Source organism: Monodon monoceros, unplaced genomic scaffold (genome assembly GCF_005190385.1).
Source record: "Monodon monoceros isolate NGI ecotype Baffin Bay Population unplaced genomic scaffold, NGI_Narwhal_1 Super_Scaffold_12, whole genome shotgun sequence".
NCBI lineage: Eukaryota > Metazoa > Chordata > Mammalia > Artiodactyla > Monodontidae > Monodon > Monodon monoceros.
The window spans coordinates 1,757,614-1,785,592 of record NW_021703768.1 but is presented as its reverse complement, the minus strand read 5'-3'; the positions used below and the strand labels follow the sequence as shown (position 1 = coordinate 1,785,592).

General features: G+C 63.1%; 2 protein-coding genes across 2 annotated transcripts in view; both read right to left on the bottom strand.

Moving 5' to 3' along the window:
• Positions 1-10,765, bottom strand: part of LOC114891727 (inactive sodium-dependent neutral amino acid transporter B(0)AT3-like) — a 20,261-nt gene extending 9,496 nt beyond the window's left edge. Inside the window, 7 exon segments of the mRNA XM_029215993.1 lie at positions 71-181; positions 2,191-2,372; positions 2,907-2,950; positions 2,952-3,047; positions 3,725-3,857; positions 8,707-8,904; positions 10,591-10,765. Coding sequence (XP_029071826.1) covers positions 71-181; positions 2,191-2,372; positions 2,907-2,950; positions 2,952-3,047; positions 3,725-3,857; positions 8,707-8,904; positions 10,591-10,765 — 939 coding nt within the window.
• On the bottom strand, positions 10,479-27,979 carry SLC6A19 (solute carrier family 6 member 19). Its single transcript, XM_029215834.1, has 12 exons — positions 27,778-27,979; positions 21,405-21,545; positions 20,852-20,989; positions 19,881-20,062; positions 19,436-19,546; positions 19,062-19,174; positions 16,906-17,034; positions 16,646-16,802; positions 14,558-14,762; positions 14,258-14,417; positions 12,553-12,715; positions 10,479-12,397 (listed from the first exon to the last, which is right to left on the bottom strand). Exons 1-12 carry the CDS (start codon positions 27,977-27,979, stop codon positions 12,194-12,196), a joined length of 1,905 nt encoding a protein of 634 aa, XP_029071667.1. The 3' UTR covers positions 10,479-12,193.

The window sequence follows — 27,979 nt, the reverse complement described above, 5'->3', positions numbered from 1 at the left end:
GGGCAGGGGACCCGGCTCGCGTGCTTCCAGAGCCCGGACCCCTGGGGGCTTGGATTCGGGACCCACTTACGTCGGGCGCAAATAGGTAGGTCCGTCCTTCGGTCGCCCCAGGCAGGGTGAGTCCTCTGATGAGGAAAACCGAGAGGAGCAGGGGCGGGAACAAGGCCATGAAAAGAATTGCCTGAAAAAGGCAGGCTGTTAGTCTTCTCAGTGTGTCTGTTCCGCGTGAACCCTCGAGGGGGGTGGGTGTACCAAGATGCTTGGGTCCACTGCCACGTCACCCGTGGGATCCGGGAGGGGATGGTGGGGTGTGAGCTCCAGTCAAGCTTGCGGTGTTTGGGGCCCCCCCTGAAGCCCATACGTGGACCCCGCTGAGGAGGGCGATGGCCTCCCCAGGGTGGGCGGACTCCCCCTCGCCCACAGTCAGGCCCCTCTTCCTTCCACGCTGAGGCCCCCAGCTGGCCGCTTCTCAGGGTCCATGGGGCCACACACCTGCCCACACCTTCTCCCGCAGAAGGACCAGCCCCCAATTCTTTCAGTGTTGAGGAGGGGTCTGCACACACGGCATCTGCAAAAATTAAATCTGCGAGTGGATGCCCTTCCCTCCTGAGCCCCAGACCCCAGTGTAGACACTGGGGAGCTACCCAGTGCATCTTCAGGGACTTTCATGGCAGGATTATTCGGGGTTTCCGGCTGGCTTGTTGTGACTGATGGCTGCTTCCAAAATTCCAGTCCCCTCAAGCTTGGAGCCCCTCACGTGAGAGTAACCATCACCCTCACGTGGTAACCGAGAAAAAGCACAGGCACACATGCACACTCGGACCTGCAAACCTCCATAATCACGGATCGGGAGACCTGGTAGAAAGGCACAGGATTTCGTCACAGTCATTTAAAGGACAGACATATAAAATATTAGACTTATCCAAGCCCAGAAGGAAGAGAGTGTGGGAAGCCCTGTGCTAGGTGCAATTTGAAAGGCAGGCTTGGGGGCTTAGGCTCAGGCTCCCCTGGTCCTTATTGCATGGAGACCAGGTAACTATCAATATGTTTTTTCTCATTGTCTACATCTCTTTAAAAGATAATCCACTGTGTGAAACAAAAATGCTGAGATGCAGGAGTTTCCTGGCGGTCTAGTGGTTAGACTTGGCACTTTGGTCATGGAACTAAGATCCCACAAGCCGTGCAGTGCAGCCAAAAAAAAAAAAAAAAAGTGCTGAGAACGCATTTGCCGTTTAGAACACATTGCAAGTCAAATGTATGACAACAGTGTGAACGCTGTGGGGAGGGAGGGTGATGCTGAGAGCTTCCTCTGTGCAGTGGTACAGCATTGCCTGGAGACAGACCATGATGCTACAACCCCTAATTCAACCACCAAGTTGCTACTAATGAGCAAAGCACATAGAGTGGGATCAAAAACTACTCAGCAAAAGAGTGAAACAGGAGCAAAGAACAGAGGGGACAAGCAGAAAAGAAGTACGAGATGACAAGCTAAACCAAACCAGATAAAAAAAGGCAGGGGGGCTTCCCTGGTGGCGCAGTGGTTAAGAATCCGCCTGCCAATGCAGGGGACACGGGTTCGTGCCCTGGTCTGGGAAGATCCCCCATGCCGCGGAGCAACTAAACCCGTGAGCCACAACTACTGAGCCTGTGCGCCACAACTACTCAAGCCCACGCACCTAGAGCCCGTGCTCCGCAACAAGAGAAGCCCCCGCAATGAGAGGCCCACGCACCGCAAGGAAGAGTAGCCCCCACTCGCGGCAACTAGAGAAAGCCCGCGCACAGCAACGAAGACCCAACGCAGCCAATAAAGAAGAAAAAAAAAAAAAGGCAGGGATTGTCAGACTGGATAAAAAACAAGGCCAACCATATGCTGTCTACAAGAATGACACCTCAAACAAAAAGGCCCAAAGAGGTGAAAAGAAAGAAATTGGAAAAAGTGCACTATGTTGATTTAGTCAGCAAAGGCTGGAACAGCTCCTCTAACATCCCAGTGCACTTGGAGCCGACAATCACCAGGCTGAGGAGCTTCACCTCATGGTGACAAAGGCATCAGTTCTCCGGGGACACGTGACAGTGCTGAAGTTGCGACCCTCCTCGCCGAGCCTCTGAACCCCAGAGGCCAGCAATGATGGAAATGGGGAGGGGTCCTCTGGGGCTGGTGGGAGCGGGGTCTGGCCTGTGGGCTCTCACCTTCCCAGTGGTCTCAGTGCCTCTGATGACGCACGGGTACACCATGGCCCAGGAGGCCGTCAAGCAGACCAGCAGCCAGCACTGGACAGAGCCACTGTCGTCGGTGTCGGCCGTGATGTTCAGTGTCTGCCGGTACCGGAAGAGGCTCACAGCGCTGCTGTCCCGGCATTCCAGCACAAAGCCTGGAGCCAGCCCGTGCAGTCATGGGCTGGCCATAGACTGCAGATGACCTGGGCACACTGGGCGGGACCGCTGCCACCCTGAGTGAGGGGCAGGGAGGCTGACTGCCAGTGGCCTCTGTGGCCGACACGAGGAGCCTCCCAGCCCAGCCCTTTGGCCTGAGCACCCAGGGCCAGCCTTGTCCAGCGCGTGCCAAGTACAAGTTTCTATCAGCTAGAGGCAGGAAGGGAAAGAGATCAACCCAGCTTTACGAGCGAACTTGAAAACCATGACTGTTTCCCACATCTGGGAGGTGTCCCCAGATGACGCCCTTGGCTGGGGTCTCCACCTAAGGACTTAGTTCAGGGAGCGCAGCAGCCTGTGCCTCTCCCTCCTGTCACCGAGCACACGAGCAGCTGCGAGGGCCTGGGTGCTCCTCAGTGAAGGAACACGGCATCCGGGTCCCTGGGTCCCGCACTGAGCAGGCAACAGCAGGGGTAACGAGACCCAGTCTCAAGGTGCCAGCCGAGGCTGGGCTTCCTCCCCGAGAGCAGTGCCCATGTGGTTGAGGTCCGGCGGGCAGGCGCTCCAGTGCAGCGGGTTGGGAGGAGTTGGGGAGGTGCCACAGCACCCATGCCAGGACCGTGTCGCAGTGCATGCTGACCAGGACAGATGTGACGAAGCCGCCGAGCCCTGCGGGCACCAGCCACGGTCAGCGTCCCCCGGCTGCCCCGTTGCAGACCGTCCTCAAGCACATCCCACATTTCTGCTCCCTGCGTCGCCCCAAAGGGCTCCCACTGTCTGCCCGCTGGCCTGCAGCTGGCTGCGTCCGCCCGCGGGCAACCCGTCACCTTCCCGGCCATGTGGTGCTCTCCGGGCTGGGCCGCGTTTGGCTCTCCACCAGCCTCAGGCTGCTTCCAGGTGGGGCTTTCACATGGCCTGCAGCCACCAGGTGTGTCACAGGCCTGGACGGTGATGCTCGGATCCCTTAGTGCAGCACCCACCTCGAGGGTACACGGGGAGCTGGGTCTGCCCTCCGCCTGGTCTCCCCTGGCGCCTGAGCTTCTGGGATAGGCAGGCTCCGCGCTCTGCATGCATGAGCCGGGCGATACGGGACAGCCTGCTGCTGCGCCGGGGCCGGCCCGCCGCCTCTGCCACCACACCCGGCCTCCAAGTCCTCCCACAGGGATGCCGCTGCCCAGGCCCCTGCATCTTTACATCAGGGCACCTCCCGTGTCTGCAGGTTCAAAACCACTGGATATGCACCGGAGGGATGATCAAACACCCATGAAACATGCATGGCACACGTAAATGCAGCCCGCCCCGCTGCCCCCAGCAGCTGCGGGCAGGGATCAGAGAGAGGTGCGTTCCCTCTCCGCCCAGGTAGGGTGAGATGACCATCCACACCCTGAGGCTGCCCCTGCGCAGGCGCTGGCCGACGGCAAGCTCGATGTGGAAGCAGGCTGCCCTCGAAGGCTGGGCGATGAGGTAGGGGATGAGGAAGGCTCCTGAAAAGACGCGGTGGTCAGCCAGTGGCGCCGTCTGCCCGGCCAGGCCTCGGGCCGGAGGACGACACAGGGGTGAGGGAGAAGCGCTCGTGGCTGCCCGAGGGGAGCATAGGGGACCCCCATGTCAGGGGGTTGCCATTGTTTTAAATGACTTGGTGTCACCCCACCATCTGGTGCTTTATTGGCGGTTTTCATCCACGGACAGGCTGCGTTGTTCTCCCTGAGGCCCTGTGACCCCTGGTTCCAGGGCTCCTGAGTCGGGGAGCCGGTCTGCTCACGTGGAGCCTCGGAGTAGGAGACACCCCAGACGGTCTCCCAAGCTTCGCCCTGAGTTGGCGCAGGAAACTGTCTCTCCAACCCTTCACCCCAGTCCAGACGCTGGGAGGTGGACCCAGCGGCGGCGGGAGAGGTCGCCGAGGCCCCCAGGACGGAGCACGTACTGACCGATGCCAGAGCCCGAGGGAAGGGCAGGCAGAGATGGCGGAGGCCCTTCTGCACCGCGAGCCCCCGTGGACAAAGTGGGTGCCGCGAGGTGGCAGGGCCTGGCCTCCCCGAACCCACAGACCTGCCAGGCCTGCTGGGGAGACCCCGGTTCCCCACTGGATGCTCCCACGCTGTCGGGAGGGCCACTAACTCCCCAGCACGGAGTCGGCGATGTCGGCGTCTCACCTGATCTTCCCTCCGGATCTCCTTCCCTCCGGATCTCCACCAGCCGCGCGCTTTGGACCAGCATGTGTGGGCACGTCGATGCTCCAGGACCGACGGCAGCTGCCCCCCGCCCCCCACACAGGTCCAGGTGACCCCACGGAGCAGCTCAGCGTTAGCCCCTGGCCAACGAGGTCGGTCGGCTGCGTCCTCCCCACACTGTCTGCAGGAAGCTTGGATTCAGCTTCCAAGAGCCACTTGCACGCACCACAGGCCCCTGTGTTCTTCACCAGCACAGCCTCCATCTGGCTTTTCGTGTCACAATCCGGTGTTTGGAGGCTGAGTTGGGGCCCTGGAGGGAGCAGGTGGCCACGGAGCCCTCAGCCCATGTTGGCCTCTGACAGGACTCCAGGGCCAGCGCTTGGGGCAAACAGTGCTTATTGGTGTCTTCTACGTAGCAGCCGAAAGGCAAAGCCGCATTAAAGGAGAAAGTTAAATTCTGGAGGGACTCAGCCTCGGTGGAGGCGCCGGATGCCCCAGGGATGCGAGGGCATCTGTGGGCTGGGACTCGGAGCTAGAGGGGTGTGGACAAAACCCAGGTCACCCAGGGAGCCCCTGGGGGGAGGGGCCGGTCACAGGGCCGGGGCCCGGGGCACAGACAGAGGGCCCCTCCTCCCTGCCCGCCCCGTCTCCATGCTGCACTGTGGGGTCTCCTGCAGGCGGGCCTCCCAGCCACCCTTAGGCCTCGGGACGCACGGCTGCAGCGTGGCGAGGACCGACGTGGAATGGCCACACGGGCAGGGACTGAGTCCGAGGTATGTGACCCACTGTCTAGGAAGGGCTGTAGCCTCCGGGCTAATCAGACCTTGGCCCCCCTTCCCCCTCCCCCCTGCTCTGAGGGGAAAACCCCAGCCGGACGAGCCCAGGTGGGGGCCTTAGGGGCGGCTGAGGTCAGCATGACTGGGCCCACCCAAAGGAAGTATCCAGGGAGGGCGGGGGGTTCTCCTGTGGCTGAGTCGCCACGCTGGGCAGAGAAGAGAACAAGAGGCATTTCTGTGACCACGTGGTGAGCAGCGTCCACCCTGTGCGTCAGATGCATCTCAACCCCAACGGGACTGCCGTGGGGACAGGAACTCAGATCGCAAACCAGGCTGGGGCGCTGGGAGCGGGGCGCAGAGGGCTCCACGTCCAGCGTGGGCACCTGCCTCCCTCAAGTCACACAGTAAGTTCATTTCTGCTGGATCTGAAGGAGGGAGGAGAGTTGCTCCACCATCGGGTGGACCTCAGCGCAGGGTTCACAAGATCCGTGATGCTGGGATGAAGTAAGACAAGCATATTTGGTCCTCATCCCGAAAAGAAGTGCATTTCGGAGCTCAGAGCTCCCAAGACCCTCAGCATCTCGCGGGTGACGGGAGAGAGAAGCAGCATCTGTGGTCCGTGATAAGCCCTTTAACCTTACCTGGGCTCGTGCCAATGAGGTATAACCCCTGGAGGATGGAGCTGGTGGCCAGAGGCCCTGACCACGCCCACCAGGGAGACCGAGTTAATCACCAGTCAGTGGCCAGTGGTTCCATCAAGAACCCTGCCCCGCGGGGCTTCTGGGTGGGTGACACTCAAGGCTCAGGAGGGTGGCCCCTGCGAGGGGTCTCCGTGCCCCTCCCTGCGCCTCGCCCTTCACGTCTCTTCCATGTGGCGATTCTGAGTTGTGTGCTTTATAATAAACCTGTAAGCCTAAGTTTTTTCCTGAGTCCTGGGAGCCATTCTAGCAAATTATTGAGGCTTAGGAGGGGTCGTGGGACCCCTTGAATTTGTAGCCAAGTTGGACAGAAGCTGTGGGTGACTTGGGGACCCGCTACTCCAGATTGGCGTCTGAGGGGGGCATCTTGTGGGTGAGCCCTTGGCCTGTGGGATCAGGGTGGGGTTAGGTCGTGGGGCACGCCGTCGGTGTCCACTGAGAACCGGAGGCGCGGTCGGTGTGGGGAAAACCTCACACATTTGGTGCCACAGCCCTGAGAGCAGAAGGGGCACCAAAGAGCTGGTGACGCGGAGCACGCAGCCCCGTCGGGGGGTGCACGGCAGCCCACTGGCGGATCTCGGAGAGCCCCACCCTCACCCCATGCTCCACCAGCCTGGGGGTGCTGGGTGCAGCACATACCAGGCCAATCCGCTAAGAAACTGTGGAGAAAAAGAAGGTTCCGGTCGGAACAGCAGCTATAGCCCGGGTTGCCCAAGATCTTTATGGAGAGAATCACACGAGGACAGAAAGGAGAGTGACACGCTGTGTGTGTGTGCGTGTGTGGAGGGGTGACACGTTGCTGGGGGGACTGCTTCCCAAACCCACCTGGACAGTCGACACCAGGCCAGACACCCGGGCTGGTGCCTCCGTGTCTCTGGTTCACACAGAAGAGTGACGGCAAAGGCGTCTGAAGGAAGCGCAAGCCGAGAGGATCACTGCTGGACACCAGGGCTCCTTAAAAACCCGCACGACTTAACCCTGCGTCGCTTCCGGTGCCAGAGTCCGCAGGCCTCCAGGGACACAAAGTCCGGGCGGGACAGGGCAGCGCAGAAATCGCAGCCTCTCGATGGGGGACCACATCCGTGTGTCTCCCTGGGGTGAACCCCGAGCCGCAGCCCATGTCGGAGCCCCGCGGTCGGCGACCTGAGTCACCGCCGGGCCTTTGTGCTTCTACCGTCGTCTGACTTAAAGAACAGCTCACTGCGGAGTGGTGTCCATGTGACAGAATCCCTGTCCATCTCTGTCTAGATGTTCTGCTCAATTCTGTCACGACGTTGCCTGACGTTTCCAGAGCGGGGGCAGAATATTGGGGTGGGGAGTCTGTGCAAATCAGGGTGAGGCCGCGTCTACTTGTTGCGTCTCTCATCTTGAAAGTCAGCAGAGGTGGTCAGGACAGGCAAAAAAAGGGCCTCTCGCAGCGTGAGAAACTTAAGTATTTCATGACGTTGCATCGAGAGCTTCCACCTCTGAAAACAGAGGCGGCAGAAGTGTTTCAAAGCCCCGGGCGCGGCTGGGGACCGGGCTGCCCTGGCCGCGGGCACGGCCGCCCCGAAGGCCTCACTGTCTGGACCGCGGGGAGACAGACCTCGCAGGAAAGGGCTTCCCAGGCCCCCGGCTCCGGCAGCTCTGAACAGCGAGTAAGATTGTGGGCAGTGAAACGTTTGCAGACGTCAGATCCCCCGCGTATGGAGCGTCGCCGAGGCCCTGACCTGACGCAAAGGGCGCCGAGAGGCCACCGCGAGCCCCGGGTCGGGTCTGCCGCCTGTGCTCCTGCAGTTCCCGAGGGGCCCGCGTCAGAGAGGCGCTGGCCAGCAGACCCGGGGCCCAGGCGCCCGCCCGACCCCAAACCGCGGAGGCTCTGGCATCTCTGGGGCAGCTGTTACAGGGGTACCTGCACTTTCAAAATTCCTGCATGCCCTGTATCGTCTCACAATCAGGAAACAAAGACTTTATAAAGACGCAGCGTCCTTATGACCAGGAAGCTCGGCAGGCGGCGCTCACGTGAGGTCTGCTTGCCCACCGTCCACTGCCCCCCCATCTCGCGAGGAGGGCTGGCTGTCCACCCCTGAAAGGACAAGGATGCCTCCCCGCGACCAGAAGACGGGACGTGAGTTGTCACCAGCTCAGCCTTTCCCGTCTCCTGGGCCCTGAAAGAGACACTCCCCAAATTTCCCACCAGAGACCAACTCTTGCGGGAAGGTCTGCAGGTGCTGGGGAACCGCCGGTCTCGCAGGGGCAGAGGAGCCTCAGTTCAGAACCCACATGAGGACGAGCCTGCCTGAAAAACCCCCGCCCTGAACCTGAGGACAAAACGGGCCACGTCCGCCCCCGAAGGCAGTGGTCTGGCCAGCCTGCGGCCTCATGTCCCCAAGAGCAAGCGTGACACCAAGAGAAGGCCCTCGAGCGAGAAGCAGCCCAGCTGAGCCGCTCCGGCTCCAGCCCATGGGCTTCGCTGCTGGGAGCCCGAGCAAACCCCTGGGCTCACGCTCTGGGGCGCTGTCAGCAAGGCCGCAGCGCCACAGAGGGGGCCTGGGCCCTGACCGCCGCAAGCCCAGACGGGCAGCCTAGTGAACAGCACCGCAAACCTGAGGCCACTGGGCCTCAGAGGGACAAATCCCCCGGGGGCGGCAGGTCCCTAACACCCTGGAGGCCGCGGGTGGGGACGGATGTGGAGAGTGCGCGGCTCACCTCCCCCGTAGGTCTGGCACAGGTACAGGGACCTCCAGAGGTTGCTCAGGCCCACGGCAAACCCGACGCAGCTCAGGAGGCACTGGAGCTTGTTGTCCCACTTGGGCCACTCATCCCCACCAGCATCCACAGGTGGGTCCGGCTCCAGGGTGCCCTCCATGCCCACCACCTGCTCCTGGCCGCAGCCCGGGACCTCCACTGGGGATGGGAAGCCGCAAGCTGTCTCCCCTGCGGGTGTGATTTTTCATGATTTAAAGGAAAACCAGTGGAGCCGGTTAATTGGTAACAACCCCCCGCCCGCCACGACTGCGTGCCCCTGCCCCCCGCTGGCTCCCGCCCGATGCCAACAGCCCACAGATGCTGCCTCCACCAACACGAGAACCTCAAGGATTCCAAGGCTGGGGCACATTTAGTTGTTTTTATAAAATTTTACTTTTAATTAACTTCGTGAGATAATTGCAGACTTGCACGTTGCCGTGAGGAGTAGCACCAAGTGCCCACGCTCCCAGCCCCCCAGTGGAGACGTCCTGCAAACACCTCGCCAACGTCACAGCGGACACGTCCGTCCCCGAGGGTCCCTCTGTCCCCTGTGTGGCCGCACCCCTGGCGGCCTGCATCTGCGCTGCGTCGCTGTAGATGTGTCATCTCAAGCACACTGTGTAAACCGTGTGGCCATGGGGTTGGCCTCAGTCTCTGGAGACCCACCAGGTGAGCTGTAGTACGGCCATGGGGCTCCGTGTCCGCTGTGCGCTGAGCGGGTGGGGCTGTGAGTGATGGCTGAGATGAGCACCTGCACACGGCTTTGTGTGGACGCGGGGCAAGTGCCCGGCAGGACTGCCGGGCCTGGGGCCGTGTTTATTTTTAAGCCACATTTATCTTCCAAAGAGATTTCCAAACTTCTCAAATTGCCTGAACGTGAATTTTCCCTCTGGTTCCCAATGCTCCTGTTCTGAGGATGCCCAGGAAAGTTCCAGAAGATCAGCCCTCCCCTCTGCATCCGCTGGCACCCCCGTGCCCAGGAATCCGTGCTGGGTGTGAGCCCAGCATTAGCCACAGGGGTCGTGGAGGGAGTGGGGGCCCGGATCCTCAGGGGGCTCCCTGGGGTGGGAGGGTGACACCAGGGCGCAGGGGAGGGGGATTGGCCAGGCTGGGGGGACACGTGAGCCCTCGCCTTAGCTCGGAGCACCTCCCGCCTGCGGGCTGGAGAGGTAGTGAGCTGTCACGGCGGATTCAGCCTAGGCCTCCCACTGGGGGCTCCGTGGACGCGTTCACCCCCGACCCAGCAGACGCTTCCGCTAGGACGGGCCCGGGCCCTACATCCATCATCTCATGTTTCCTGGATGGCGGGCTTACAGCCGGGCAGCCGATGCCAAACATGGGGGTCCCGGAAACGCAGGCCCCAGGGGACACATTTTTTAGACATCCCTTTTTGGGTGAGAGGAAAAAGTGAGAAAAGGGAGAATCAGAGAAAATGGAAAGCAGTGGCGGGAGGGGGAGGGCAGGCCCAGTCCCGAGTGACCCACACAGGCCTTCCCCTCCGTGCCTCCAGCTCCCTTTTTCCCCTGTCCCCCCAACAGTGACCCGGCCAGCAGCTCCCATATCCTGAGGTCAAGGCGCACCCACCCCTGCACTCCACCGGGCACCTTGGGTAATGGGGGCTCCGTGGGTGCAGCAGAAGCACAGTCCGGCCCCGTCCCCTCGAGGCTGGGGCTCCGCTGCTTGCGCGTCCTCTGCATTTAGACAGCATTTAGGCCAAGAGTGTGAAAGGGAGAGATTTATTCAGACAGATGCGCGATGCCCACAAAGCCCGGATTTCTAACAATTTGCGAAATGTGAAGTCTGAAGGAAGCCCTCACCAAGCCACAGAGAGACGGACGGACCAACCCGGCCAGGTGACGCCTGCGAGCGTGTCCCCCTCCATGCCCCGGGGCAGGAGGTAGGGGCGTGTGTCCAGGGGGTCCGCAGCAGAGCTGTCCCGGAGGAGGGTCGGAACGCTCTGGGGAGCAGGGAGGTGGGGTCCTGCGGAAGCTGGCGGGGGGTCTCCAAGTGGGAGGGACATGGCGCTGGGACCCACTCCCACTCGGGTCTCCCATCCTGCACCAAGAATCCTCAGAAGGTCCAGTTTAACTTAAACTTCCAGATTTTTCCATGGAAAGTGGAGGCGACCAGTTCTTGGAAACAAATACCCAAGTGCCACGTGACCTGGGCTGAGAATGGGTGTCCCATCCCGTCCCTGACTGGGAGAGAGGAGCTGACGCCGGCCTTCACCGAGCGACACCAGGTGGACGGCCCTCCGGGCCCTCGTGGCTCCCCTGCCGTTGCTCGGGACGCGTGCACCGTCCTCCACCTCGGTGGCCAAGGCTGAGTTAGTTACCCTGTAACTCGCCTTTTCCAACACCTGGCTAAATGTTCACGCAGTTACCGTCCTCTCAAGAAAACACGAAGGGGGGTTTTCTGCCCCAAATCGCCCAAGCTGAGTTTTATTAACTATTCGTCTGTTCATGGCGGCCAGATGCAGTGATTAAGTGGGTCAGCCTTCAGGACGCCGGAATGTGGCCAAGGCTCGGGGGCTCTTCACAGCCGGCAGGTGGGCGGGGCCCCACAGGACTCGCAAGCTCACTGGCCTCTTCTGGACAGGCCTTGAGAAGGGCGCTCCTAGCCACGAGGTAAAGGCCCCGACCTCACCGCGCGAGTCCCGAGCTTAGGAGGTGACAGCGAGGGGAATGGGGGGGGGGCAACGAGATTATGTTCCTAGGGGCTGAGGTGAGCAGGACACGCCCAGCAGGCGCACCCCCGCTGCAGCTCTGACTCTCCCTGGGAGTGCGGGCAGGGCAGGGGGACCACCAGTCTGCTCCTGGGCCGCTGGCCTCACCTGGCAGGCATGTGTGCTGCAGGGCAACATGCGTGTGTACACACATAGCCATAGGTGTGCATGCCTACACACAGACACACACAGCTGAGCGCACACATACATACGCACGTATGCACGAATACACGTATGCACGGTGCGTAGACGCACGCACGTGCACGCACACTCACACGTGCGAGTACATTCACGTGCTGACTCACGTATGCACCTGCTCACACATACGCGTACAAGCACACACACACATGTATGTGCATACACACTCACATGTGCGTATACCCGCACCGGGAGGGTCCCGACTGTCTCCTTTTGTGCACACATGCTTACATACACTGACACACGCACACATAACCTTGCACATGTATATACACTCACCCATACACACATACCTATGTAGGCACACACCCACACACTGTGTACACACTTTTATACTTGTACACTTGCAATGTACACACACACGCTCACACACGTGCACACTCACACAGCATCCACGCATATGCAAACACTCTCGTGCACGTACGTATATACACTCACACGTGCACACACACACGCTCACACACGCACGCACGTGCAGCCCACCCTCTCCTCTGACACCACCCCCCGTGCTGTGGGCGGGGCCACTCAAGACTTCACGTCCCCGTTCACCGAGACCGTGGACTGCGCACCAACCAGCCCCTGCTGGTCCCCTGCCCTCTGGAAGCGGTTCCTGATGAGCTTGTAGATGGCAAAGCCAGGGATGGCTAGGCAGGGCACCCCGGCCACGATGACCACCACGCCGTACACCCAGTTCGGGTACTTCACTTTCTGGGATTTGGGAAATTCCTCCTGGAGAGAGAGAGCGACCTTGGGGTGAGCAGACGAGGCAGCCGGGGCCTCCCTCGGGGCGAAGTGCCCTCTTCCCCGTGTGACTCCCTCCTGGCCTCCAGGCTGAAGGGAGGGGGAGCCGGCCCCCAGCCCCACCCCGGAGGCCCAGGGCTCACGTAGGCCGGGTTCCAGACGCTGTACACGAGCTGCTCGTTGACACTGATCACGAGGAAGAACAGGAAGATGGTCAGCATGAGCAGGGGGCTCACCACCCTCCACGTGACCTGCCAGAAGATGTTGGGCTTGTGGCCGATCATGAACTCGATGTCCCTGTTGAACCTGGAGGCAGAGACCGAGGGGGCTGTCACCAGTGCACACTGAGACACCTTTAATCCCAAGACGGCAGAGGGCGGGCAGCCTCTCCACCCCCAGACAGACGGTCCCAGTCCTGCCATGCCGCACCCTGACCCGTCACATCCTTCTGGGCAAAGATGCGCCTCCCCGAGGAAGACCACCGTGGGCACAGCAGAAGCCGATCTGTAGCCTCTGAGAACCCCCGCCGCCCCACGGTGCCACTGCCCAGCTGGACTGTGGACTCGTGTCAGAGGTGGCCCCGGGCAGGCACTGATGCAAAGGAGGGGCCGGAACTTCTGGGGATGGAGGAGGGAAGCCGTCGAAGGCTCTGCCTCAGCCTCCTTGGCACGGCAGCAGCCCTGACCTCGGGGAACCTCACCATCTCCCCCTGTCCTGTGCCCAGTGCCCTTCTGCACAGATGCGTTTGTCGTCTGCAGAAATCAGAACAAAGTGGGCAGAGCGTAAACGTGAGCCGTCCAGGGCCCGGCGAACACAGAGGATGCTGCTGGAGAAGCGCAGGCGCCCAGGCCTTGTCCCCGTGGGGCTCAGGAGCCCCGTGACCGGACGCTTCCGCTCGGCCCGTCCTTCCCGAGGCAAGCGATACAGGGTAGCTGCCCGGGGCCAGTGTCTGACTTCAACAGCCTTCCGGCTGTTCACAGAGGGATGTGCTCTCTCAGACAGTTTCACACCTGCTGCAAGGCCAGCATCACACATGCGGTGACATCCGTACCTCTCGATCCGCACGTCCCTCCCTGACGTCTGCTGATGCTACACACAGCAGGTCTCCCAAGTGCGCCTCAGTCTCCCCACGGCGCCACCAGGCTGGTTCAAGTTGCGTTGCGAGTGAACCCCCCGCACGTGTGTCCTTACACACGCGCGTGCTCTTGGTGGTGCAGGGAAGGGGGCCCAAGGTGGCTCCCTCTATGGGTTTCCAGCAGATTATTTCTGGAGCTGTGGTGAGTCCAGCTCCTACTAAGAGACCAGGGACCGTCTTCTGGGTCCCCACCGATCCCCGATGCCCTGAACGGCGGGCCAAGGGATGGCTGACCAGGCCACACTTGTCTGCCTTTCTTTGCCTGAGAAGCCCTCCCCAGACCCCAGGGAGCAGCCCTGGCTGGGCAGCCCGAGCTGGAATAAAGCACCCAGCTCCCTCCCCACAGGTGGGGTGCTGGGGAAGCCCCTCCACCCGCAGCAAGCGGCCTGCCTGTGCACCCGCCCTGGCTTCTCTCACCCACCCCGAGACTGTGCTATCTCCTTCCGCTGCTGCCAGCGCTTATCCTGGGGCCTGGGAGCATCTGGAAGCTGGACGGGGTACGGTTTGCATGTATGCGGGACCCCTCTTCTCTCCCTGTCACCCTCCCAGGGCCAGGCCCCTGCCTACACCATGCCGGGCCGGAAGGGAGATGCAGGCTTGGTCCTGTGTCTTCGCGGGCCTGCCGCCCCTTGTCCTGCCCCGAACGCATCCCCTTGTCCCGTGATGGGAATGTCCCCTGGCCGTTAGAGATGGTCCTTCGCCTTCCCTCTTACCTGTCTATGCCGTACACGTAGACGACGGAGAACATCTCGAAGAAGGCAACGGTGAGCAGGGGGATGGAGCCCGCGTACCTGTCCAGCAGGGACAGCCAGTACTGGCCGGAGTTCAGCGTGAAAATTAAGGCGAGGAGGTACGTCCCCAAGCAGATGAGGCCTGCGGGGCGCAGCAGGGCCATTGTCGCCGGGCAGAGCGGGCCGCCGGGGACCCAGGCCCCACATCTGCACCACGGCCGAGACCCCCGGAGCCGGTCCTCCCAGCTCTGCCCGCACGGCCCCGGACCCGGTCCGGCCTACCTGTAAGCAGCTCCTTGGGCCAGTTTTTGGGGATGACGTTGAGGTCCTGCAGGGGCACCACCACACCCTCCATGTTCCCGAACATGGACGACAGGCCCAGACAGAATAGCATGGTAAAGAAGAGCACGGACCAGAGCGGGGCCGCCGGCATCCTGGTGATGGCCTCGGTGAACACGATGAACGCCAGCCCGGTGCCCTCCACGCCCTGCAGGGTGCGGCAGGCGCGTCACCCAGGGGCCAGGCTGGCCCTGTCGTCAGACGGCCCTCCGCCTGCCAAGCCAGCACCACGCAAATATGGCTGATGGGAGCCATTCTGGGAAACGACCAGATCTTGTCTTTTAGCCCTAAGTGTATTTTAAAAAGCTGAACGAGTTTCGCGACCGGGAAGTGGATCACATTGTCCAGCAGTGGTCGGGGCCCCGTGCGGCCGGACAGACACTCGGCAGACGCACACGGACTGCCATCTGCTCACTGATGGGCACCCCCACCCCCTACGTCTGGGGCCAGAGCACTAAACGACTTCAATGGGCCCGAGCGCGAGTCCCCAAAGCAGACAGCCTGGACGTGCGCCCGCCAGCGGTCAGAGCAGCCGATGGGGCAGGCAGCACCAAGGACGGGCCCGCGGGCATGTAATGACCACGCTCTGCCCGGGGTGGGTGGTCCTGTGCAGCCACACGCAGCCCACACAGGTCAGTGAGGCCTCAGGCAGGAGCTGCCCCTCTTGGGGGCCAGGGTTCCCGGGGGTAGAACCTCCTCAGAGAAACCTGAGCTCGGAGGGACTGAGCGGAGAGCCGGCAGCCCCCGCAGGACTCACGCAGGGCCGGGATCCCATCAGAAGCCGGGGCCCAAGGCAGCGCAGCAGCATTTACACCAGGGCCCAGGACACAAGGACTCAGCTCCACGCAGAAGAGTGGGAGGCTGAGGGGCGTCGTCACCAGCGGCCTGGTGCCCACACCGCGGAGGAGCGTGTCCGGGGGTCTAAGAGCCCAGACCCCGTGGAAAAGACAAAAGCACGTCTGCGCTGCCCGGGACGTGGGGAGGGGGGCAGGAGCTCTGCTGACGGAGGACGTCCAGGTTGCGGGACTGCGTGAACTTACAGCGTAAACTTACTAAAACCCTGCAAACTGCGCAGGACACGGGAGAGCTTCCAGGTGAGAACTGACACCTCGATAAGGTTGCTTTTTAAAAAGAAAGGAAATTCAGTCTCTTGGCGGGGGAGGGGGGTCACTGTGACTCCGTCCCTCTCACCCGGGGCTCCCAGGGGAGAGCCAGGCAGGGAGGGCCCTCTGCTCTGTGTCCACTCCTGGCGAGATTGTGCTGTCGCCGGAGAAACAGTGCCAGGCCCTCACAATGCTCCACATGCCCCGAAATGTCGGGTGGCTCCAAATAAGAAAATTGCAAAAACAAAATTAGTAAATGTTGGCCCATGAGCATCACAGAACGAAACATCACTAATCTTGGAGTTGGTGTTCAAAGCATTTGTGCGTCAGGCGAGGGTTTCCCAGCACCGTGACAGCCACCAGCTGTCGAGTGATTTCAAAAGTATAGTTATGGGCTTCCCTGGTGGCGCAGTGGTTGGGGGTCCGCCTGCCGACGCAGGGGACGCAGGTTCGTGCCCCGGTCCGGGAAGATCCCACATGCCGCGGAGCGGCTGCGCCCGTGAGCCATGGCCGCTGAGCCTGCGCGTCCGGAGCCTGTGCTCCGCAACGGGAGAGGCCACAACAGTGAGAGGCCCACGTACCGCAAAAAAAAAAAAAAAAAAGTACAGTTATAATGACTCTGCCCTTTTTGCAGAAGAAATTAAAGTAAAAATGGACCACGGGGTGTTTCTGTGTGTTTGACCTGAGGCCATGGAGAGGTCAGGCCCATGGAAGCCCTTGGGTCCCTGCCTCTGCATCTCGGGGCCTCACACTTGGGGCTCGTGGCCCAGCAGACGCTGGTGCCCTAGACCCGGCGCCCAAGGGGCAGGAGGGGCAGGGTGGGCCGGCACGTGGCAGGGGGACGGGTCTGTCAGAACTGAGCTCCCGGGGGAAGCTTGGTGTCCACCCAAGGTGCCCGCTGCCCTGCCTCGCGGCCCAAGGTGCCTACCTCCGAGAGGAAGGTGTTCATGTCGCATGTCTGGAACTTGAGCTCTGCGTAGGCCACGGGGTTGGAGGCATTGCACCACTGCTGCATCTCAGCGAAGTTCTCCTGTGTCACGTTGCCTTCGGGCAGGTCGAAGCCATTGATGAGTGTCAAGATGTTCCTGGAAATAGAGTGAGGCTGACTCCAGCCCTGGGCGGGCTCCCTGGAGGCGGAGGCGAGGGGCGGGGACGCAGCGGCCACCAGGGCGCCAACCAGCCACTCACGCGCTGAAGCAGTCATCGAAGCGCTCGGTGGCCCGGAAGCCGATGATGGAGTAGACCACGGTGGCCGCGTACACAGACGTGAAGCCGTTGATCACAGACACAATGACCGAATCCATCTCGCAGTTGTTGCTGCGGACGAAAGCGGCTTCGCTGACCACAGGCCCGGAGACGCCGTGTACACCCGACCAGCCCGCGCCGGCACAAGTGGGACGGCCAGAGCCATCGGGCCAGCCTGAGAGGCCGAGCCGCCCCTGGGCATGGATGGGGGAGGGGGCTCTCGGACAACCCGCCCGGACGCCAGGTGACGGTCCCCAAGCCCTGCTGTGACCTGGTGGCCCCTCGGTGCCCCCAAAAGCCCTGGGGACCCCCAGAGCTGGAGCTGGAGATGCCTGTGTTCAAGTCTCTGTTGGGCCAGCGTCTGCTCTGGGCTCAGGAGGTGACTCGTCAGCCCCACGCGGGCAGGACAGCTGGACCTTACAGCCCACCAGCCACAGAGGCTTCAAAGAGGCGGCGTGGGCCAGGTGTCCCCCACCCCCTGGCCGGGACCCCTTCCCTCCCCCCTCCCTGCCCCCCTGCCCCTGCCAAGGACCCCTTCTGCCGGCCGCAGGCCCTCACGGCTGAGGACTCCCCCCCTCCACCTGGACACCCAAAGCCTCCCTCAGCTCAGCACATGACCACTGACCTCCCCCCTCCCCCCTGCTGACAACACCATCCTTCCAGACGCTTCCATCAGGAGCCCCCAGGGAAATGCAAATCAAACCACAGTGAGATGCCACGGCACACCCACCAAGGCGGCCGGAACCAAAACATTTGAGAGTGACAGGTGTGGGTGAGGGTGTGGAGAGACCAGGGCTGCGCACACGGCCCTGTGGGGGGCTGTGAGGTGGGGGCGCCGTGGTGGAGAACTGCTCCCCAAATGCTTAGACCTCAAGCCGCCCTGCAGCCCACCAGCCCTGCCCCTTGGGGTACACCCACGGGGAGCCAGAACAGGCGCACACGGAGCTTGAACGCAAACATTCACAGCAGCCGGAAAGTGGACACAACCAGATGCCCAACGGCCGAGGGATGATACACGGAGCCCAGCGTGGCCCGTCCACAGGCCTCAGGGCGACTCGGCCACGAAAGGAAGGAGCGTGACGCACGTGACAGCCTGGACGAACCCCGAGGGCCTCAAGCTCAGTGGGAGGAGCCAGACACAGAGGGCGGAGCCTGAGAGGCCGCGTCTGTGAGATGTCAGAAGGGGCTGACCCCGGGGGGAAAGCAGCTGAGTGTCCGGGGGCCTGGGAGGGCGAGGCGCTGGCTGCTGAGTGGCGCGGGCTTTCTCTCGGGGGTTGAAAATATTCTGGGATCAGCGGCAATCGTTGCACGGCTCTGTGAGCACACGAAAAGCCGCGGGACTGTGCGCTTTAAAGGGGTCGGGTGTGTGCGGCCGGGAGCAGCTGAATCTTCACCCTCAACTACCCCCCACCCCCCACCCCCCGCGCCAATCCGCTGGGCCTCACGGCACCCTCGGCCTGGGCGACCACACTCAGCACCCACCCGCCGTCGGAGCCTTTGTTCACGTGTTCTGGAGCCCCAGCCCGCTCTGACGCCAAGCCGGCCCAGCCCCCGGCTCCAGACCCCTCGCCCTGCTCGGTTCTTCCTTTTCTCCGAGCCTCTCATTGCCTGCGACCTGACAGAAGCTCACCGTGCTGGTGTGTCTCTGCCGGACGCATGGACGCGGGACCCAGGAGCATGGGTCCTGGCGCGTGGGAGGCGGGGGCGGGCGCTCCGTAAGTGCTTATGAGATGAGCGGACACCGCTGCGCTCCCCTGGAGGCCCTGGGGGTTCTGGTACTTTCTGTGTGGGTGTCGGTCTGGGGTGGACGGTGCGGGATGCCAAGGGGTGGGGGACGGAGGGGGTAGCAGCAGCGCTCCCTGCCGCAAGGGCCAAGGCACAAAGGGGAGGGAGGCCAAAGGGTAAGCAGGTCCCGCCCGCCTGCTCACGGCCCAGCCGACTGCAATCCAAGAGGCTCGGACCGGCGCCTCTGGAGAGCGCGCGTCCCTTCCCTTCACGCTCACGGCAGGTCCGATGCGGAGACCGAGGCTCCGAGCACCGGAACACCTGGTGGAGTGACAGCCCTGCCGCCCACGGGACCCTCTGTCCCTCGTACTCACTGGACAGAGTTGTAGCTGGAGAAGGAGATGAGGCCCCCAAAGGCCAGCGAGAAGGAGTAGAAGACCTGGGCCCCTGCATCGAGCCAGGTGACTGGGTTGGCCAACTCCGTGACCTGCAGCCAAACAGACACCGTCGGCTGTGCACCGCTGATGCGGGGGTGTGGGAGACACAGGAGGGGCGCCCGGGGGGACAGGAGCCTGGAGGCAAGGTGGTGGCCGAGGCCACCGGTCGGCGGTCAGAGGGAAAGCGGCCCCGAGGCGACAGCTAATGGCCCTCCACCCAGAGCCGCAGCTGAGCCGGCCCACATGCAGGGACCCTGGGACCAGGCAGGCGCTGCGGTGCCCAGGCCAGCGGGTGGCCGGCGGGGACTCACGTTGGGCGTGAAGAGGAAGACAATGCCACTGGAAGCTCCCTTCAGCGTCAGGCCCCGGATCAGGAAGATGGTCAGGACGACGTAGGGCAGCGTGGACGTGACGTACACGGCCTGGGGAGGTGGCAGGTGTGGGACAAAGGAAGCCAGAGCGGGGGTAGGGGCCCCGGCCTCCCTCTCTGGCTTCTATGTTCGGTTGTGAACATGGTTGCTGTTTAGCTCTGCCAGCCAGACGGACGCCCCTGTCCCTCCCACACTCGGCTTCCTAAACACGTGCTTGAGAGCCATCTGGTCCAGCACCGAGTCTGCGGCGCTGGCCTGGGCAACCAGCAAAGCCCTCCCAGACAGAGGGCACACAGGGGCTGGGCCCCCGGAGCTGGTGAAGGGACAGCAGCTTGGGCGTGGCCCCCCCCCCCAACGCCCCCGGGAGTGCCCGCTGTCCCTGCACCTTCCCGGTGGTCTCGATGCCGCGGATGGTGCACACGTAGAGCACACTCCAGGCGCACGTCAGGCACAGCAGGATCCACCACTGCACGGAGCCCGAGTCGTCGATGGAGGTGGAGACGTTGAGGGTCTCCCGGTACCAGTAGTAATCCACGGAGGAGCTGCGGGCACACTCCTCCACGTAGCCTGGCATGGGCACCCATGTCAGTGTGGGTCACAGAGCAAACGGACCCCCAGGGAAGAAACTCGGGCCCAGATCCCAGGGCACTGATGCCAGGGGTGCAGTGCGCCTGTGCCCAGCCATACACATGTGTGTGCACACCCACACAGACACACGCAACAGACAATATGCGCACGACGTACTAGCAGGTGTGTGCACACATGAGCACGCTTGCATGCGATCGTGTGCACGTGTGCTACTTGTGTACATGGTTAGCATATGCACACACCAAACAGACTTGTATGTAAACTCACATGCAAACCCAGGTACAGGCACACACATGCACACACTCTTGCACACATGTGGCGTGCACACAGGGCCTCGACTGCCTGCCTTCTCCCCCCACCCCCACCCCACGGCACTCAGCCATTCAGGGGGTCACCAGTCTTTGGGGGTCCCAGGCCGGAGCCCACACCGGGCAGCTCTGTTCAACCTCACACACTCTCGCCACTCTGAGCCCCGGGGTCCCAGGGTCCTGATTGCCCCCCAGGCTCACGGAACCACAGAGAGACCCTGCCAAGGGGGGCATGGTCTAATCCTGGCAGACCTCCCCTCACCCCGCCCCCATCCCCAGAGATGGGAAAGTTGCCCTGAATGGTCCCAGTGCGCCCAGGGAGCCCATGGGGGCAGGGCCCGCCCCTTTCTGTGCTCCGGTTTTTGCCAAACTTGGGCTACAACCACACGAACTTTGGAGAATCAGAGGGCGGCTGCTCGTGGGCCGGCGCCCCCCCCCACCCAGACCCTTCAGGGCTCACCTGTCTGGTTGGCGTTGAGTGGGCACTGGCTCCACGGCAGGGGGTCCTGGAAGGAGTTGAAGAAGTACCACATAACCCAGGCGATGATGGTGTTGTAGTAGAGACCCACCATGAAGGACACGAACATGGATGCGATGCCTGAGGGGGGGTGGGGAGGTCACCTCTGGGGGGAGCCTCCTGGCCCACTGCGTGTGAGTGGACGGAGGCCCCAAACAGCAGGGGGCAGCCCCCAGCGGTCAGCGTCCCTCCCGGTCCCTGCTCTGGGCAGGCCGTGGGGCTCTCCGCTCTCCCCACATGTCTGCCCCTCCCAGGCCCTGCATGCCTGGGGACTCGGGACGTCCTCTGCTGCCCGGTTAGCCCCTGGTGGCCTGGACCCTGCAGCCACACCCCAGGAGATTCTAAGGAAGGGTTTGCAAAGGCCTCAGGGTGGGGGCCGTGGAGCCCTGGGACCTTCCTCTCCCCGAAACGTGAAGGGAAGGAAGGAGGACAGGGTGGGGCTTGCTGCCAACACGGGACCCCAGGCAGGCGCCCAAGTCAGAGTGCAGACACGCACCTACACCCTTGAGGGCCGGGTGAATGGAGCTCCAGACGCCCACGCTCCCCTTCCGCAGCCGCTGCCCTATGGCGAACTCCAGGTGCAGCAGGGGGATCCCCTCCAGGACCAGCAGAATGAGGAAAGGGATCATAAACGCCCCTGGAGAGGGAGGGGCGGCGTGCAGTCAGGGGGCAGCTCGCTGGACTGCACAGGCCACCTTCACAGGCGTTTGTCACAAACACAAAGGATATCGCCGTCGACAATGCCCGTGGTGACGGCCAGCGGTGTTGCTGTGGGCGGGGCTCACGCCACCTCCTAACGGGGGCCAGCTCACCCTTGTCTGCCATCCCTGCAGGACGCTGTCTGTGCCACAGCCCCCGGAGGACGAGGGATGGTGTCCACGTGTAGGTGGAGCCCAGGGAGGGGCACGTGCCAGGGTGAGCCCCTCAGCGGGTGTGGACACACGTGGCACCCTCACACAAAGGTAGGGAAGGGCAGAGGGGAGAGGCCAGGGGTTCAGAGGCTGACCCAGACATCTAGCAGGAGGGCTTCTCAATCTGAGGCTCAGAGACCCTGCCCTGGGGACGTGCGGGAGCCAGACGCAGCGCCTGCCGGCCCTGCTCCCTGACGGGCACCAGGGTCCAGCCTGGCACCGACCAGGAGTCCCGTGAACATCTGCCGAGCATAAATGAAGGACGGGGACGTGGTGACACCTGCTTTCACGGTGCATGTGCTCCCACTGGGCTCTGCTACCCGGCCCACAGTGACGCCCCTTCTTTCTGTGCCCCTTGCCACTGCTCCGTCCTCAGCACCACCACCCCCAGCCCCCAAGCCATGGTTGTACCAGCCGCCCTGGCCTGATCCAGGTCGGGCCCTCCAGCTGCTCCCAACACCCTGAACCGGGCTCTGGGGAAAACAGGGGGGAAATTCCAGGTGCACACGGCCTGGCACCGCACCGAGCGCAACGCAGCCGAGATTAGCACAATCGTGGTTACCAAAGGTCGTCACCATTAGTCGGGACGAACCTCAAAGCCGAAACTGGGCGATAAGAATTGGAAACACACGACTGCTTCAGGACTTACGAGCGGATCCAGGTCCAGCATGATGGGGTCGCGCGGTTGGGTTCCCAGGACGCCGGGGCTGCCCTGGGATGCTCGCTCTGTGGCACTACCTCTCCGCCCCAAGTGGCCGGCGTCCAGCTGTGAACCTACCAAGTGAGGGGGTGCCCCGCGTCTGCCCCTCACCCTGGGTGTGACACCCCATCTGGAGTGTCTGTGCAGCCCCCGTGTCCCTGCCTTCCCTGCACCCACCTCTCCCCCTCGTCCTCCCCGCCCCCGCCCCTTTCTCCGGCACGCTCATTCTCTGTTCTCCCCCAGATATCGCAAACCCTTCACTTCTGCCCCGTCGTCTCCCGGACCCCAGCCAGGCCACCACCTCCCCACACTGGCCTCCCGGTCAGCGTGCGTATCACAGCCTGAGCTAGCGGTCCTCAGTGGCGTGGCGCTGTGTGCCAGTGAGTGCGTGCATGTGTGCATTCACACGCGTCTGAGTGTGTGTGCCCACGGGTATGTGAGTGAGTGTGTGTGTGTGAGCATGTGGGCGTGTCCGTGTGTATGTGGACACTCGGTGTAAGCGTGCACATGGATGTGTGTCCTCGTGCACGTGTGGGTGCCCGCAGTGTGTGCGTGTGCAGGTGTGTGAGAGTGTGTCTGTGTGCACATGTGTGTGTGTCGAGAGGGACTCGGAGGGGCGGGGGGCCCACAGCCTCTGCCAGCCCGGCTCTCCCTTTAGCTCCTGGGTTAGTCCCTTGGCCTTTTCTCTTTTTCCCTCCTCCGTCTGCCTCCACAGAGCCCTCACGTTGGGCGGACAGGCCCCAGAGCCCAGTGGCACCTCCTCCCTCCCCGTGGCCCTTCCTCGCTCTCCACGCCAGGACGCTGAGGGGCCATGGGCCGCAAGACTCTCTCCCAACCTGGGGCTCCAGGGACAGGCTTCTTCCGGTTCCATGGCTGCCAGGGGGCTGAGGGCCAGGAAGCAAGGGGTGTGGGCTGTGACCATGAGGAAAGACCCCAGGAAAAGAAGGCCCAGCAGACTGATCCCCTGAGGGAGGGGAGGGAAGCTGCCCTGGGTCTGGGGACACGGCCGGAGACGTAGGCTCAGGGCAGGAACTCTTGCGATCCCTCTGTCAGTGAAGGTAAAGTTGAAATAAGATTTGTCTCTCTGACGTTTTCTTGGGAGCTTGATTTGAAAATCTTTTGGGCAGAACTACCAAGAAGAAAACAACCCCATGATTCCAAATCCCGTCCCCTCCCCTCAGGATGCCACTTTTACTCACCCCCACCCCCCGTCTCCCTGCCCCTTCACCTCCATCTGGAAACTCCTATTCATCCTTGAAAACCTCGCTTGGATAGCACTTCTTCCAGGAAGCCCCCCCTGTTGCCTGTGGTCCTGGCACCTCTCCCTCCCACAAGTTCCTCGGGGACCAGAGGCTCAGCTTCAAGAGGATGGGAGGGTGGGACCAGCACATGTCCACTGCACCCCCAGAGGTGGGCTGGGCCAGGGAGCCCTCCTGTGTGCCCATGTTGTGCAGTCCGCCTGCCCAGTTCCCCCAGCCCTGGCAGCACCAGCAGGAGGCAGGCACTCTGCACCTTGTTCTTTCCAGGGATGTGTGGTTCTTGGCTTCTTTTCTCTCAAGAAACTCAGGCTCCAGGGAATATGCATCTTCCCTTTTTAAACGGGCTCCCCTTCTGTGGGGGCAGGTGTGGAGGAGGCGGAGGGAAAGAGGAAGGAGGGCTGTGGGTCTCAGTGAGGGAGGAAAGCCACGTAAGTGCCCGGTGCCCAGCATGGTTCCAAAGGTCCCCAGAGGCGGAGATGGCCCCCACGGAGGGACACACATGCAGAGAGAGACACGGGGGCAGGAGACGTAAACACCACCCCACCCCACCCCACCTCCGCCCCGGGATAACGACATGGAGTTTCTCTCCGAAAATCAGGAAGCCAGACGGGGGAGGAGGGAGCTGCCGGACGAGGGAGGAGGGAGCTGCCAGACAGGGGAGGAGGGAGCTGCCGGAAGAGGGCCTGGCGGTGGCCCACGTGGCGCAGGTTCGGGTGCGGGGTACCTCTCAGCTTTGGAGTCTCCCAGGGGCACCTTACTTTTGTTTAATCATGAAGGATAATCGCAGACCCTCAGTCGGCTTCCAGGAGGAAAACGAAGTGGAAACTGAGGCTGCTGCCCTTCCCGTGTCGAGGATTTGCTCGGGGACTTGGGGTGGTCCCGTGCCTGGGCTTGTGTTGGGGGTGGGCAGCAGGTGCCTCAGCTGAGGGCCAGCCTCCCCCGGGCACTGCCCGCTTCCCCAGACACCCATGAGGGGCCGTGGGTCCCCCCGCCATTTCCCCAAATGACACCAGTGCCCGCCCTCACCCAGGGCCTGCCCTGCGTCCCTGCCAGCCCCGTGATCTGGACTTAGTGCCCGGGAGAAACTGCTCGGCTGCCGCGGAGCCGGCCTGTGGGAGGGGCCCAAGTCACGCGGGTGGGTCCTGCCCTCCCCGGGCCTGGTCCACCCTGTTGGTCTGTGCGGTCCCAGTCAGCATCTGGCAGAGCGGACCCCTGAAAGGCATCCAGGTCCCCCAGGCCAGGGGACGCCAGAGCCCCGTGGCACCGCCCCGCGGGCACAGCAGCTGCCCGGAGGGCCTGGGGGCGGAGAGGAGGACTGGGTTTGTCCAGGGCCTAGAGGTCACGACCCCAGAAGTGGGACCACCCGGGACCCCGCACTCCCGCGTGCCCTGCTCTGCCCTCCTCGCCTGGGCCCTGTCCCCTGCGGGAGCACCGAGCCCGTGTGTGCTCCGGGTCTGCTGGACGGGCAGAGGTGGCCATCGCAGAGGGAGTGGACAGAGCCAGGGTGTGGAGGCTGGCGATCCAGGCACCCCAGGGGGGCCCACCTCCTGGAGACCCAGATGGCACGGGGGAGGGCGGGGTGCGGCGTGGGGACCAGGGAGCTGAATGCAAGCGTGGCGCCCGATGTCAGACTCCTGGTCAGAGCAGAGGACAGGTAGCAGGTGCACTGCCCGCCTGCCGGCTGGACATATAACCATGCATGCGGAGCCCACGGAACGCTCACCGGGGACTTGGGAAGGAGGGGCACAAAGGACGAAGGAGGAGATTCCTGAAGTGAGGCCACCCTGAGGCGTCGAGGGAGGAGCAGTGCGGACGGTGGGGGAGAGAGGCGGGGAGAGGTGCCAGTTTCCCCCACCCACCAAGCCCAGAAAAGCAGCAGGTTTTTCCCAAGCCCCAGGGAGCTGAGACAGCCAGGGCTCCCACACCCGCCCGCCCAGCAGGCTGCTCTGGGCCAGCAAGATCCTCCTCTGTGGCTGGGGCCACGGGCCTGCCTGCAGGGGGACAGCTCCTTCAGCGTCACAGACCCCTGCTCTCTGCTGACAGCAAACACTCACCCCAGAGCAGAGGCAAGCAGAGGCCAGGCCAGCGCGCGGGAGGGTGGAGGCGATGGCTGCACACCCGCACCCCCTGCTCGCGGAGATGCCGGGACCCACGGGAGACCCAGAACCAGAGGCCCGTGACTGCATGGTCCCCCAGGGTCATGCAGCAGCCGCTCGGCGTGCACGTGGCCACACACGCAACAAATACCGGGAACACGTTGCCAATGCTCAAGCCTGAATCAGGGGCCTGGGGGTCTTTATTGTGGCTTTCTCTACTTTTCTGTATTTACTTTTTTTCATAATATAAAGTTTAAAGTAAAGTAAAAGATCGTTTACTTCTTGAATGACCCAAAACTCCTGGAAATAACTGGAGACAAAGTAAGTTTTCACCAAGCCAGAACGGACGGTCAGGGTGGGAGGAGGTCAAAAACCTTCAAAGGCGGCATTTATCCGCAAGCTGGACAACCACCCCCCTCCCTCCTAGCTGGCTCTGCGGGGGGGGGAACGTCACCCTGATGGGTCCCCCGCCACCCGCTGCCTTGTCCTCAGGGATCGTCTCCCGGGTGTGGAGGACAGGACGCCCAGCTCCTGACCTGTGAGCTGGCCCAGAGGACTGTGGTCAGGCCCTCCCGGGGGCGGGGGGAGCGGGTGGACCAGAGTCCCGACCTGTCCGGGGCGGGGCGGGCGGCAGCCTCGCCCAGGGTGCCAGGGGCTGGACCTCCACCCTCGCCCAAGCTGAGGAGGGGCGGGGCCGCCTGAGGGAGCCCAGCTACCTCCGTCAGCGGGGTCTGCAGGCTGCTCTCGCGCTGCCCCTCGGGCTCCTGGCCCGTGTGCAGCTGCGCCCGGAAACCCCACTTCCCACGGGGAGCTGTTCCTAGTCAAGGGCCTAGGCTCCCTGGGAGTCTGAGGTCTTGGTTTCTGCTCTGTCACTCTCACTGAAGACCTTGCAGCTGCTGCCCGCGTGGTCCTCCCGGGCGTCCCTGCCCGGCTCTGGGGTCCCAGCCCCCTCTTCTCAGGGACAAGCCCCTGGCCTCCACCCACAAAGTGGGTCCATCCCGAGCCGCCCGGGGCCTACCTGCAGAGGGAGCATTCAGCCCTTCCTCCCTGCCCACCTCCTGTCCCTGTGCTGGACTCGAGGCTGGGACCCTCCCCCAGGACGGCCCCTCAGGGGCCGTGACCAGCAACTTCCAGGGGGGGGCACCAGCCTCACTGAAGCAGCTGAGAGCCAGGCAATAATAGGCCGGACTCAGGCTGGGGGTCCTGACCTCGCAGGCTCCCTGGGGCCCCAGGCACAGAGGGAAGCGCAGGCTGGACCAGAGGCTCAGAGGACACACCCTCGCAGACACTCAGGAGCTCGAGCCCTTGGGGGTGGCACTGCGGGGACCCCGGGAGGCCACCTCCACATCTGCTCTTCTGGGGGGCACTCGTGTCACAAAGCCTGGGAGAGCCTGCAGCTTCCTCGGAGTTAGAACTGACTCAGGTCACTGGAGGGCGCTCAAGAGCCCACAGAAGCAGGAGCATCCCCAGAGCATCCGACCGGCCAGCTATCAGGCCGGCCATCCCGCGAGCGCTGCACCTGCCCCAGACCTCCTCCCCGAGTCCCGTTCCCCTACCCCAGGCCGGCATGGAAGGTGACACACAGGGAGGGCTCAGCCCGGTGCCTACATGGTAGACTCACCAAGGGCTGGCATTACTGCCCGTTGGGCCAGCACCTTCCACACTCAGAGGAGGGGGCTCCCCCTGAGGAGCGGCCGGCTCCTCCCTGACCCCCACCCCCGGGTCAGACCAGGTCTGGGAACAGGGCAGGGCTCCAGGGTACTGGAGCATGGGGGCCCCCCACCTGACGCGCAGGCCCTGGATGTGCCAGCCCAGCGCGCCCGGAGCCGAGGGGCTTGCCGGCCCCCAGGCCACAGTGGGGCCTGGGGCGGAGGCGTGGGTGTCGCCCGCCCCGCCCGCCTACCTCCACCATGGCTCTGGCACAGGTAGGGGAAGCGCCACACGTTGCCCAGGCCAACGCAGAAGCCCACGCAGGTGAGCATGTACTGAGCCTTGTTGTCCCACTTGGGCCGGGAGCTGCTCTCCTGCTTCTCGAGGCTCTCCAGCTCAGTCAGCGTGGGGATCCGGGCCTCCAGGCCAGGGTTGGGCAGCAGCAGCCTGACCAT